At 39.1% G+C, this 12,950-nt stretch overlaps 1 protein-coding gene across 2 annotated transcripts; it reads left to right on the top strand.

The window, feature by feature from the left end:
* The first annotated feature begins 430 nt into the window (after nt 1–430).
* Nucleotides 431–2,568, top strand: LOC149242447 (F-box/kelch-repeat protein At5g15710-like). 2 transcript variants are annotated; one of them, XM_089374242.1, is made up of 2 exons: nt 431–2,175; nt 2,415–2,568. In XM_089374242.1, exons 1-2 carry the CDS (start codon nt 994–996, stop codon nt 2,436–2,438), a joined length of 1,206 nt encoding a protein of 401 aa, XP_089230368.1. In that variant the 5' UTR covers nt 431–993; the 3' UTR covers nt 2,439–2,568. The 2 variants fall into 2 exon arrangements, with proteins under 2 accessions (XP_089230368.1, XP_089230369.1); XM_089374243.1 differs by having other exon boundaries at nt 435–2,190.
* The last annotated feature ends 10,382 nt before the right edge of the window (nt 2,569–12,950 follow it).

Below are 12,950 nucleotides of genomic sequence, written 5' to 3'. Positions count from 1 at the left end.
ACAATTTTCCAAAATGACACAAATAACTAAAATCTAGTTAAAAAGTTTATTCCATAAAGCATTGGATGTATGGGCATACAAGAATAAAAAGTTTATTCCATAAAGCATTGGATATATGGGCATACAAGATTAAAATATCTCTCAGAATTTCCCAAAATAGGAGTTATCATGACAAACTATGCATGCACAGATTGGAGGCATTTGGTCGTACCATCATCATATCTCGTACTTCTAGAAACATTGATGTGACAACACTCTGACCACTCGACCCAGTTGGGACAATTTCAATTCCAAAAGATTCGTATTGATTTCAGAAAACAACAATGGCCGCCTGCAAATACTGACAATGCTTTATGAAGTTATTTGAGGCTTTGAGTCAATTATGCTATGATGGAAGCATAATATGCCAAATATATCATATTGTCATCCAAGTTTCTCCTTGGAAAAGTTTATAGCATATTAAATGTTAGAGTGGAGTTAAGAATTCGTCCATTTTGATTCAAATGAGGGATTCTTTAGAGGTAGATTTGATGCAAATAATGATTAGATGTTCATCACGAATATAGTGAGAACATAATTTGCAGACTGTAGTAACTTGCACGAACAATTAAAGGACAGACTGGACTAATTTGAAAGACATGCGTGCAACATTCAAGGTCTTCCATTGCAGTACCAGGTTCTCCCGGAATGTCAGGTGCCGAATATAATAATATTTATAAATAGTTGCATCAATTTCACGGCGGTAGTGACGAGTGTGGCGATGGAAGGGGGTGGCCAGCGTTGCAGGGAAAATGGGTAGATGTGGCACTAAAAATCATTATAGGCGGTGGAGAGTGTTGCGGTGGAAGGTTGTTACAGGTGTTGAGTTGGAGATGGCTGAATCAGAATTCTAGCTTATCTTATAGATGGCGCGGTACTGCCTATTCCCATTGGGCGATTAAACTCCTTCATAATCCAGGCTGAACCAGTTATGTCGGTGGGAGGTTAATTAAAATGGGCGATCTGCACAAGTCTCATGATTTGCCTGTGTTGCCGGAGGATTTGATCGTGGAAATACTGGTGTGGTTGCCAGTGGAGTCTTTGTGTAGATTTCGCAGTGTGTCCAAGAAATGCAATGCTCTGCTCACATCAACCCAATTCATAACGAGTAAATGGGCGGAGAAGCCTGGTAACAGGAAGCCATGGCTGCTTGTGCAAGATGTTGGCAGAAGGCCTCTTCATTGTTTGGCTTTCTTCTTCTTCACAGGAACCTGGAGGAATACCCCCTGCATCTCCTTTCCCTCCTTCGTGGCGCCAAATGGTAATGTAAAATTTGTTACTTTCTATGGATCAGGGGCAGGCTTGTTCTTGCACACAATCGATCTCCATCCATGTCTATCATTTGTTGTTTCCAATCCCCTCACAAGAACCTCCTTACAACTGACCCCCATCTCATCCATAACGGTCTTAAGTGTTGGAGGCATCGTGGAAGGGGAGGGCGACAGTAGAGGGACATACAAAGTGGTGGTGGTTGGTGAGGACAGCCATGAAGCGGGGATAGTGGAAATATATGATTCTGCATTCAAGTCATGGAGAATTGCAGGACACCTGCCACATGATGTGCATATTGACAAGAAAGACTTGGTTTTCTGCGCAGGCTCATTCTACTGTTTTGCGGATATTCATGACCAATCGGGTATTCTGGGTTTCAGCATCCAACAGGGGACTTCCATCTTTGCGCCATTGCCGGAGATGGCTGACAGTGACTACATGTCACCTTACCTTCTTACCTATGGGTCATGGGTTCTAGTGGCCGGGTACATTTTCGGACATACAGAGGAGCTTTTGCAGGTTATTATATGGGAGTTTGACAAAGCCAAGGTCAACTCTTCTTCCTCCACCTCTTCATCCTCATCATGGTGGAAGGAGATTGCAAGAATGCCTCCGTCCCTGTCCAAAGATTTCAAGAGGATTTCTATGGACTGCAGTAAGTGGTGCATAGGAGTAGGGGATTGCACATGTTTCATAGTCTCTGGACATAGGAAAAGAAAATTTAGAAAGGTGACAGAGGTGGTAGTTTACAATGTAACTGAAAATGCATGGAGTTGGCTTCCCACCCGTCCTGTAGACACCACAGCAAGTACATCGGAATGCTTTGAGCTTGCCATGGCCTTTGAGCCTAGGCTTGACATGAAGGTTGGATGAACCCTGGTATGCATGCCTTTGATTTCACATCCACCACATTGGACATCTTAAACATTATAAGTTTCTTATTTGGATCTTCATGTTTCCTTTTACAAGTTATCTTGTCTTGTAATGTTCTTTGACTTCGACATCCTACCAAACATTAGGAGGTTTAGGATTTCATTATTCAGAGCTTATGTTTCTCTTTAGAAGTTGTGTTGTTTTGTAATGTTCTTTGAGTCAAACTGCAGACCTGTCGTTACTCCAAACTGTAAACGAGCGGCAGCTTTGAGAAAACACAGCTTCAGGCCTTGCAATCTCAGGTATGTTTTTGAAGATGTACCAAGAAACTGGAGACTCATTCTTTGTGAACACGGTGTGGATGGGATTTAGAAAAGTGATTAATCCATAGCCCTTCAGGGATTCAGATTGTAACAGAGATGTTACCAAACATTTCCATGTTTGATATGAAAGCACCAATCATGTCGTTAAATGTTTGATATGAAAGCATCAATCATGTCGTTTCAACATCACTGGCTTCAATCACAAAGTAGTGGAAAATCTCATGTTTTACATGTTAATTTCATCCTTAATACCTTGAAGGGATGCTTGGAGTTTTGAACTGGACCCAGAATTAGAATAGTTGTTTTGATTAAATGCAGTGATTTCTTTTAGGCTGATGCAGATTGTTTATGATCACCAAGGTCTGTTTCTGGTCTAAGCTTCCCGCAAAGTTTCTGCAGTAGAGTAATTTGCTGTTGAATTACACAAACCTGTAATGGAATCTATTGGATTTCAACCAAATGCCTTTCAACGGATTGACGGACCCCATTACAGAACAGGAAAAATGACAAAGCTAAACCCAATTCCTGTGGAAGTAAAACAAAACATCGGAATATAACAAAATGGATTTAGTAACCTTCCTCTGGAAATGTTTTTAAAAAACAGAGCATCTCATTTGTCTGTTTCTTTTCCTTGTCTTCCTACCCCAACCACATGTTCTTCCCTGAAACAGAAGAAATGAGGTTATAATTTATCCTAATTTTGCTGGCATAATAGAGCATGGGGTAGTAAATCTATCGCCCAAACTCTCAACTGAAATTCCTAGAATTAATTCACTGTAGCAGGAGAAGCGAGGAAGAACATGGAGCGGGGAGGGATTCTTTTGTTTTCCTGTGGAAATTGCCAGATGAGGGTGCATTCAATATTGGGTGCACCCTTAACCTGAAACAGAAGAATTTCATGGAACCGATGTCGGAGGTTAAACGTGTCTTTACCTAAGAAATAAAGAAGTAAGACATGTTGAATAGGTCCGCCGTGTCCGGAATTGCCACGTCGATTGATGAACACGCAGGTCATATGCCTCGAACATCTGCCCTATGCTGATGTGTATTCCACATGTGTGGGACACTTAGACCCCACGTGTTCCAGCATGTTCTTAAACTAGCAACACAAAAATTGTTTTAGAAATTAGTAAAAATTGTCTAAATATGTTTCAATCGAATTAAAAATGTCCTTGCGTATGATCACGTCAACTTTCCTGTTATAAATGCAGTGTTACTTTCTGGGATAAATTCATGCTAATTTTTTTAGGTAGGAAATGGGTTCAGCACTATCAAAAACCCATGGGACACCCAAAATCTTAAAACTGGACAGCTGTAACTCAAATTTCCCAAAATTGTGCCGGAATCTGGTCATTTTTCTCTAAAAAAATTTAAATCTGGTAGTAAGGGTGCATGAATCTTGTTTTTAATGGTGGAAATGGATTCAACACCATCAAAAATTCATGAATGCCCAAAATCTTGAAACTTGACAAATCTCCCCCAATTTTCTATAGTTTAACTCTATTGTTTCCTCATTAAACTAGAAATGAGGAAATCTAAACTTATTTTTTATTTTTATTTTTTTTATTTTTTATATGTTTGATTTTTCTTTTTCAATGTAGATATCACTCTTTCTATTATTAGCAAGAATCAACGAAGAGTTACATATTTTCTTTTTTATGGTTGATTTTTCTTTTTCATTGTAGATATCACACTTTTATTATTAGTAAGAATCAAGGAAGAGTTAAATGGTCAACATAACTAATACAAAGGCCACTCTCAATAAACCATCATATCACAAAGAGACTTGACACTGGGTGGGGCTATTATCATTAACTCCTACAACCACTGGGGAAACACTCAATTGACTAAATTTTTTGGTTGATTTTATCCGGATAGATTAAAAATAGGGAAACAAAGTATTAAGTTATTTACACTGTAAAGCATACACTCAATTGACTAATTTTTATGGTTGATTTTATTCAGATAGATTAAAAATAGGGAAACAAAGTATTAAGTTATTTACATTGTATAGGATACACTCAATTGAGTAAATTTTATAGTTGATAATTGAATTTAGGCTTTTGTGATCCATATTATGAAAATCACATCATCATGTTTTATAGTTGATTTTACCCAAATATATTAAAATAAGGAAACAAACTTTTAAGTTAGGATACACTCAATTAACTAAATTTTATGGTTGATTTTACCTGAATATATTAGAAATAAGAAATAAGGAAACAAACATAGTTTTAAGTTATTTAGACTAAACATAGTTTTAAAGTTTTGTAAAAATCACACCATCATGCTTTTATAGTTGATTTTACCCAAATATATTACAAATAAGGAAACAAAGTTTTAAGTTAGGATACACTCACAAAGTTTTAAGTTAGGATACGCTCAATTAACTAAATTTTATGGTTGATTTTACCTAAATATATTAGAAATAAGGAAACAAACATAAATTTTATGGTTGATTTTACCTAAATATATTAGAAATAAGGAAACAAACATAGTTTTAAGTTAGTTACATTATATAATAGTGTCCATGTTTCAAGGTCTTGAATCTATTATATTAAAAATTATAATTTAAATAATAAAATATTGAGATCTTACCAAGAATCAAATGATCAAATTTCTACATAAAAAGCCAAAAGATCAACTCGCTAGGATGCTTCATTGCACCCTTATAAATAGGGTGATAAAAGAGGCATTGCAAAGAAAGGCAAAAATGTGGGATATATTTATTATTTTTCATAGTGATATGGATATGGATTTCAGAATGTAAAGGGATGGGATATAATGGTCAAGCATGGTAGAACAAGGTTAACCATGTTCAAACAGGATCACACAAGGTTAACCATGTTCAAACATGGTCAAACACTGTCAATGAGTTCAACCGCAGTCAACTTTGTTGACTATGTTGACCATGGATGACAATATTTGGCCATTGGCAACCAGATTAGTCATGTTATTAATGGTTGACTATGCTTGATTGTGGTTGACCGTGGATAACTATGGTTGACCATAGTTATGGATTTGATAATGTAGGGGGGTGAGATATAACTCATAACTCGAGGGCAGATGTGGGGAGAAACAATAGGCAAAATATAATATAATGGTCAAACATGGTAGAACAAGCTTAACCAAGCTTAACCATGATCAAACATGGTCAAACATTGTCGACCATAGTCAACCTTTTTCACTATGTTGACCATGGATGATAATATTTGGCCATGGTCAACGGGATTGGCCATGTTATCAATGGTTGATTCTGGTTGACCATGGATAAAAATAGTTAACCATAGTTGAGCTTGTTTAATCATGGTCAATCTTGTTCAATGATTGTTAAATAAGCTCAACTAGGGTTAACCATATTCATCTATGGTCAACCACAATCAACCATAGTTAACCATTAACAACATGGCTAATAGTTAACCATAGTTGAGCTTGTTTAATCATGGTCAATCTTGTTCAATGATTGTTAAATAAGCTCAACTAGGGTTAACCATATTCATCTATGGTCAACCACAATCAACCATAGTTAACCATTAACAACATGGCCAAACATTGTCATCCATGGTCAAAATGGTCAAACACTAGAAAAGTCTATCATTGTATCTCAAATATTGACGCAGTCTCAGTTTCTCAAATAGGTAGTCATTATATCTACTTGCAACATATTTGTTATGTTAGTCCCATTATTTCCCTCCCCTCAAAATATATATATATATATATATACACCATCCTTTCACCCGCACCCCATTCATAATATTTTTCAATATATATATATATATACCATCATTTCACCCGCACACATTCATAATATTTTTCAATTTACCTCCCTTCTCAACTTCTGCCATTATTTCCCTTGACCCCTGCTCCCAACTTCTGCCATTATTTCCCTTGACCCCTGCTCCCATGATTTGAGACACCCCAAATTCATAATTGAGATAGTAAGCCAATTCTGATAGAAACGCCGCAGGCTGAAAGATATCATACTGTCGCGGAAGATTAATCTGCGGAAAAGTTTATAGCAAAATAGATGTGGGCGTGGAGTTAACAATCACAAATTTTGATTCTGTTTAGGGACAACATCATATAATTCTTTTATTAATTTAATCAAAAGGTTTTAGATTTATCAGGAATATTTACGGAACTTGCAGACTGTAATTGCGTACAATATTTTACAGAAGTTGCAACATTGACGGTCTCTCACGGCGGCGACAGGTTCAGTCGAAATGTCAAGTAGTGAACAGAATATTATTAAAATAGTTACAACATTGAAAATAATCTCATGGCGGTGGTGACGACACGATTGTCCCAGAGCGATGGAAAGTGTTGCGCTGCAGGAAACTAGTTGCTTTAGAAATGGACAAATAAGGATTTCGTCTTATCTTACCAGCAGATGGTGCCACCCGTTATGCAAATGATGCGTGAATGGCCTTTTCATCTTCTTTATTAAGTATCATATTATATTTATCCGGTTAAAGATGAAAAAGCAATTATTAACTAAGTACATTGAATTGTGTTTAATAGTTGTTTTAGTTTATGCTCATCCCCTAATTAAATGTGGGAGACTTTGAGTTTGGAATAAAATCTTATGCATTGAATTTAATGAGTTGTTGAATGCTATTTTGTTTTTTTGTTGGTGTATATTTTCAAATGATTAATGATGATAATTAAATGATATTTATATATAATTATGATGAATAATATGTTAGTGTAAAAATTGTTATTTTAGAATGTTATTTGTAATGTTGTTTACAAATTGGTTATGATTAGTAGGAATAGGTGTAAAGGTGATGTATTCAAAAATTTTAGATAAGAAATGAATTTGCAAATATTTTCAAAATATGGCACAATCATAGATGTATTATTCAATTATTAGATGATGAGTTGAGAATCAAGGAAGATGTAAATGTGAACACTAGTGGCATTGGCTAACAAATCGATGACATTAGCATATTCCTCTTAGTTATTCATAGCAGAGATGCTACAAATTCCATTTGAGTGATGTAGTGTCGAAGAGGAGAATAAATGGCCCAAATTGTAGATGTAAGATGTCGAGGCCCTTGACTAGAACCATTGATGAAATTGATATGATACATTGGTGGATGATTCATCTAAAAAAGCAAAGCAAGGGAATGGATTAGGAAAGATGATCCATAGTCCATTTAAAAAAAAAAGAACAAAGAATAAAAAAACAAAAGAAGAGTATTTACAAAAGAAGAGTATTTTCAAACTCTGATTGGAAACATCATATATTAACACGAGGTCGCCCTTGTCAAAAGAATGAGGGTGTATGTCACGATTAAAAGAAGGCTTCGATAATTTCTGGGTGGTTTCATTATGTTGGAAGGAGGCACGTTGATTCCCATTAACATGCCATAAATCATGAGGCATTGTTCTAGTGGAGTGGTAATCAAAAAAAGTTAGAATACCATACGCAGGGAGGCTATCTCACATTTAATGGGTAAAAATGCTTCTATGTTGTGGATGAGATGGAAGGGAATAAAACTAGTGGCAGTTTTAGCTAATGTGTCATAGCTCCAAAAGGTGGAGAAATCATTCCTCTCCAATTGGTTTTCTGGTTTTCCCCCATACACTGCAACATAGTTTTGAGGACTTTGTTGATAGCTTCTAGTCCTAGCCATTTAATTGGGGGTAGTAAGGTGATGAAAATATGTGAGTGAATTCAAATAGAGATGAGATATCCTAGAAGATCTCATTTTCTCTCCTCCCTTGATGACTTGACTCAAGGGCTAAGTGATATGACAGAACCCCAACACGAACCTGCAGTAGAAGTTGGTAAGGCCCAAAAAGCTGTGGAGCTCTGTTTGAGTGGTTGGAGCTGGCCAATCCCGAATGACTTGTATCTTGGTTAGGTCCACATGCACACCCCTCTCATCAATAATGTACCCCAGATATTGAACAATAGTCATACCAAAAGTGCGTTTCTCCAAATTGGTACACAAATTGTGTTGCCGCGAGGTTTGGAGGACATGTCAAATATGGTGGAGGTGCTCTTCCCAACTCTGGATGAAGATCATAATTTCATCCAAATACACCACCACGAATGAGTTGGTGAAGGGTCACAAGATTTCGTCCATTAGCCTCATGAAGCTTGTGGGGGCATTTGTCAACTCGCAAGGCATGACCAGCCATTCGAAAAGGCTCTCCTTAGATTTGAAAGCAGTCTTCCATAGATCAGAGAGTTCGATCAATACCTAGTGATAACTAGACTTCAAGTCAATTTTACTGAAATATTTGGCCCCCTTAAGCTGGTCAAGAAGGTCATTAATCTATGGGATTAGATACATGTTCTAGACAATGATCTTGTTCAGTGCTCGATAGTCAATACAGAGTCTCCAGGTCCCATCCTTCTTTTGTACCAACACGATTGGGCTCCCACGGGGTGATTAACTTGACCTGTTGTGCCCTTTCTACAACAACTCCTCAAGTTGCCTCTTGATTTCGTTGTTATCCAGAACAAAGTGTTGACAGATTGGTCCATTGGGTAGCGTCGCGCCCGGGGTCAGATCGATGGAATGTGTAATGTCCCTTCCTAATTTTTTTTGGAATATAATTTATTTCTACATTTTGGGGGCCAATTTTGGTGAAGACGCTGCCCATTTGATTTTTGGTAGAAGACTTAGGAGTTAGAGGCAAGTTAATTTTATTTTATTTTGTTTTGTTAATGATATGTGGGGACCACCCACATAATAAATACGCACTCCCTAAGCCAATGATTTGAAATGCATGATAGGGAAGAAAAGGCAGGAAGAAAGGCTCCACAAAAGTTATAAAAGGAAGCCATCACACTTCATTTGGCATTCTTGGCTTATTGAATTTGATTATGTTACTCGAGCTGTTTAGTCGGGTCACTATCTGATTAGCAAGAGTTTTCCAAGCGGAGAACTCACCCTTTCTTTTGTGGACTTCGAGTGCCACCCTATAGAGTTTCATCCATTATCATCAGGAGGAGATTTGTAGAGATATTTCTAGCATTTGTATTTAGTTCACCCCAGCAGTGTATATTTCTGGAGGATGCAGTAGTGTATCTAGTGTGGCGATTGTAGATTCTACTAGAGGGCTATTGCTTTCCGAGAGAAATAAGGGAAGTATTGGTGGAGTTTATTTCTACCTTTCCGGAGTGTTTGAGGAGGATTTTTCTGGTGTATTGGCAGGCAATGTGCTTTAACAAATTTGGAGGGCGGAGGGCCTTTTTGGGGGTCGATTTTGGAAGGTCAAAGCTAGGCCAAACCATTTCTGGGTTTTTAACAAGGACTCCAGATATAAATTTGCAGAAATTTTTTAGCATCGGAGGTGGGGTTTTTAGTCATATATTTGCAGGAGATATCGCTGAATTGTTGGGGACTGCGCAGTGCCTTTTTGGGGGTCGATTTTGGAAGGTCAAAACCAAACCGAACCATTTCTGGGTTTTTTACAATAACCTCATAAATAAATTTTCATAGTCTTTTGAGCACCAGAGGTGGGCTTTTCACCCATATCTTTGCAACATACAATACATATTTAAAGGGGCAACGTAGAGCAGCAGTTGGACAGTTTCAAGTTTATCATTGCTTCACCTGGGTATTTATCCTCTTGCCGAAAAAGGCAAGTCTAGGTGTATTCATTCCATATATTTTTTACTCTTGCACCAGTTATAATAAAATGGTTCAGCTGCTTCCATATTTTTTATTGTTTTGGGTGTTTACTAAATTGTTTTAAATTTTTTGTGGTGTAAATTTGCTATTTGCTTTCATATCATTGTTTTTCCTATTTTGGAACATTACAATGGTATCAAAGCCATAATCTTGGCTCATCCTGTGGGAAACCCTTCATTCTATGACAAGACCAGAATAAAAAGCTAAGAAATCATGGGATCCAAAGAAAGATTATAATCAAACGACATGGTAGTAACCTTGAATGAGGTGATTAGGATGCAACAAATGATGATTGATATGGGGGAAAATTTGACTCATTCCACAATTGGGAATCAAGACCATTCTCAATTATACATCAAATCCACTATGCCCAAAATTATGGGTAATGCATCAAGATGGAAAGACACGATCGCAATTGATTGGAGTTATTGGAACCAAATTGGAGGGCATACCAATCATTGGGTCATGGAATTAAGGTGTCCATATCTTTTTGGGAGTTCTGTGAAGTAAGAGGCATGCACAAGCCAATGGGTACTCAGTGGAATTATGTTGGGATGATGGAGAGGATTAAGGAAGAAGACGAGAGAGTAGTTCAAGGGGCCATGGTTGGCAAGGACCATGGTTGGCAAGGAGACAGTTGAGCATACACTCGTTGATGAGATGCCATCCGTTGTTGAGGTACCCATTGATGAGGTATCTTGGGTTGTGACCGAGTTCTCAGGTGATAGTAGCACACCACAGGCTGATGAGGTGTCGGGAGACATCCCCACTATTGATGAGGATCCAACAGATACAAAGGCATCCAAATTTATGATAGAGTTTCCAAACAAAAATCACCTATAGTTAATTGGTGAGCATGTCTTACATGTTGGGTTGTCTCTAGAGGAGTAGTTGGAGGCTCGTGTAGAGTCCATGATGGATGAGGATGTGCAACCATCCTTTGGGCTAGCCATTGATGAGGGGCAACATAGAGACCACACATTGGGATTTCAACACAGTTTACTTAAGAGGCACACTAATGGGATCTACAATGTTGTTAGCCCACCCTTATGCATTGGTTTGAGGGAGGCAAAGTTGTCTAGACATACCAGAGGGGATGACCAGGTTAGCAACACTATTGGGTCACCTTTTCCCTTTGGAGAGAGGGAGACAGAGCTACCTAGTCAGATCTCATGTGTTGACTTGGATAGCGGGATGAGATGATCGATGTTGCACAAGGTGCAACATCCGCATGTCAGGGTTGTTATATGTGCGTAGTTCATGTGTTCGATCCCTCTCTTGGGGTTGGATGGTGAGAGATTCTGAGTTGGTACCCGGTGGAGTGGATTGGACTCATGGAGATGGCCATAGTCTAGAGTAAGGCTATGGCATTGATGAGGTAGTCAACCTAGTGCCTGAGCGCATGCATTCCTCAGGGGAGTTCTAGTCAGCGCTAGTGGCCAAGTGGTTTGTGAGCAGACTCCATTGGTTGTTTTGGCATGTTGGTTGTGCATGGGGGCGCATGATGATTAGCATTCTCTAGCAGGAGTTGGTTGGACGAGGTGGCATGGGTAGGCCACCAGACTGAATATTGTATGGAGACAATGTTCTCCCATTGAGGTGTAGGACTCATGGGTCACAGAGGATCAACACAGTAGAGATATCCCCTTTAGCAAGAGTGGATTTAGGGTGCTTAGGTCTACCAAGATTGACGAGAGGACATGACATGTGTCATGGTGGGGTCACTAGAAGAGTGGCAAACACTTTGGCACATGCGAGATACCATATGTTACAGGGTGGTATGGTAGTAGGCAATGGTACACAAGATTGCACAGAGTCAGGTCGTAGCATCCAATGTTATATAGAGGGATGTGGCCTGATGCATACAGACCCAATTCTAGGGCACAACATTGACCTAGTGGTGTGAAGGGCTATGCAGTGAGGAGCAGTGGCCTGCAGAGGAGCATGGAGATTCATGGTGGTATACCACAACATGCCGATTTACATTGTGGGGTAGGAGGAGTGACTCGCATCGCATTGAGGACGTGCAGGGAGTGACCGGTGCAGTGACACAGACAAAACACAGGATGGTATAGTCATAGCTGGGGGTATCTAGTGGTGTACAGGGACAAGTTGCGACGTACAACGACATGTCAAGGAGTGCGGTGGTACTTGGTGGTATGCAGTGACACATGATGTGGCACATCGGGCTCTTGGAGCGTTGCCTCCGAGGAGACTTATGGATAGGGACAGTAGGTGTACCATTGGACACAACTCACCTAGGATCGATGAGGACATTGTTGAGCATCTGGAGACACCATGTTTAGTGGAGGCGGGGTCTCGAGGGGGTTATCAAAAAATCCAAGGCAGAGAGAGGGTCATTTGTAGGATTACTCTTGAGCATTCTGACACTCTTGATCATATTTTTTGGGACATACCCACCCATCATTCTCTAGTATTTCTTACAGTCACAGAGGGTTTGGCTATTGTAATTTGACACTCTCCATTCAGGCAATAGGGCATGGGAGGATCACCCTAGGCAGTTAGATGAGACACCATGTGTCATGGGCCGAGAGTAAACTCTCTAGTTGAGACACTTGGTAGGTGCACGAGTTGACGGTTACAGACTTAGGGATGGCATGGTTGATTGTTGAGGTAGCATATGTTCCACCCTTAGGCTCACACTTGGGGAGGTCACTGAGAGGAAGTTACATGGTGCTTTTTCAACTAGACAGTTCAAGGCATTAGGTGAGCATGAGGTGTGGAGGACGATAGTCCTTGTTGGTAGGATGATGCCTAGGATTCCGGAAGT

The sequence above is a fragment of the Pinus tabuliformis genome, chromosome 8 (genome assembly GCF_031772625.1).
Source record: "Pinus tabuliformis cultivar Carrire ecotype Pingquan chromosome 8, CPIR1, whole genome shotgun sequence".
NCBI classification, from domain to species: Eukaryota; Viridiplantae; Streptophyta; class Pinopsida; order Pinales; family Pinaceae; genus Pinus; species Pinus tabuliformis.
This window is presented reverse-complemented; position numbering and strand designations above follow the sequence as displayed.

Bases quoted from the DNA above. Each gene is read 5' to 3' on its own strand.
- LOC149242447 (XM_089374242.1), top strand. From the start codon at position 994: ATGGGCGATCTGCACAAGTCTCATGATTTGCCTGTGTTGCCGGAGGAT. The intron at 2,176-2,414 runs GTTGGATGAACC...GTCAAACTGCAG, and splicing joins AGCCTAGGCTTGACATGAAG to ACCTGTCGTTACTCCAAACT.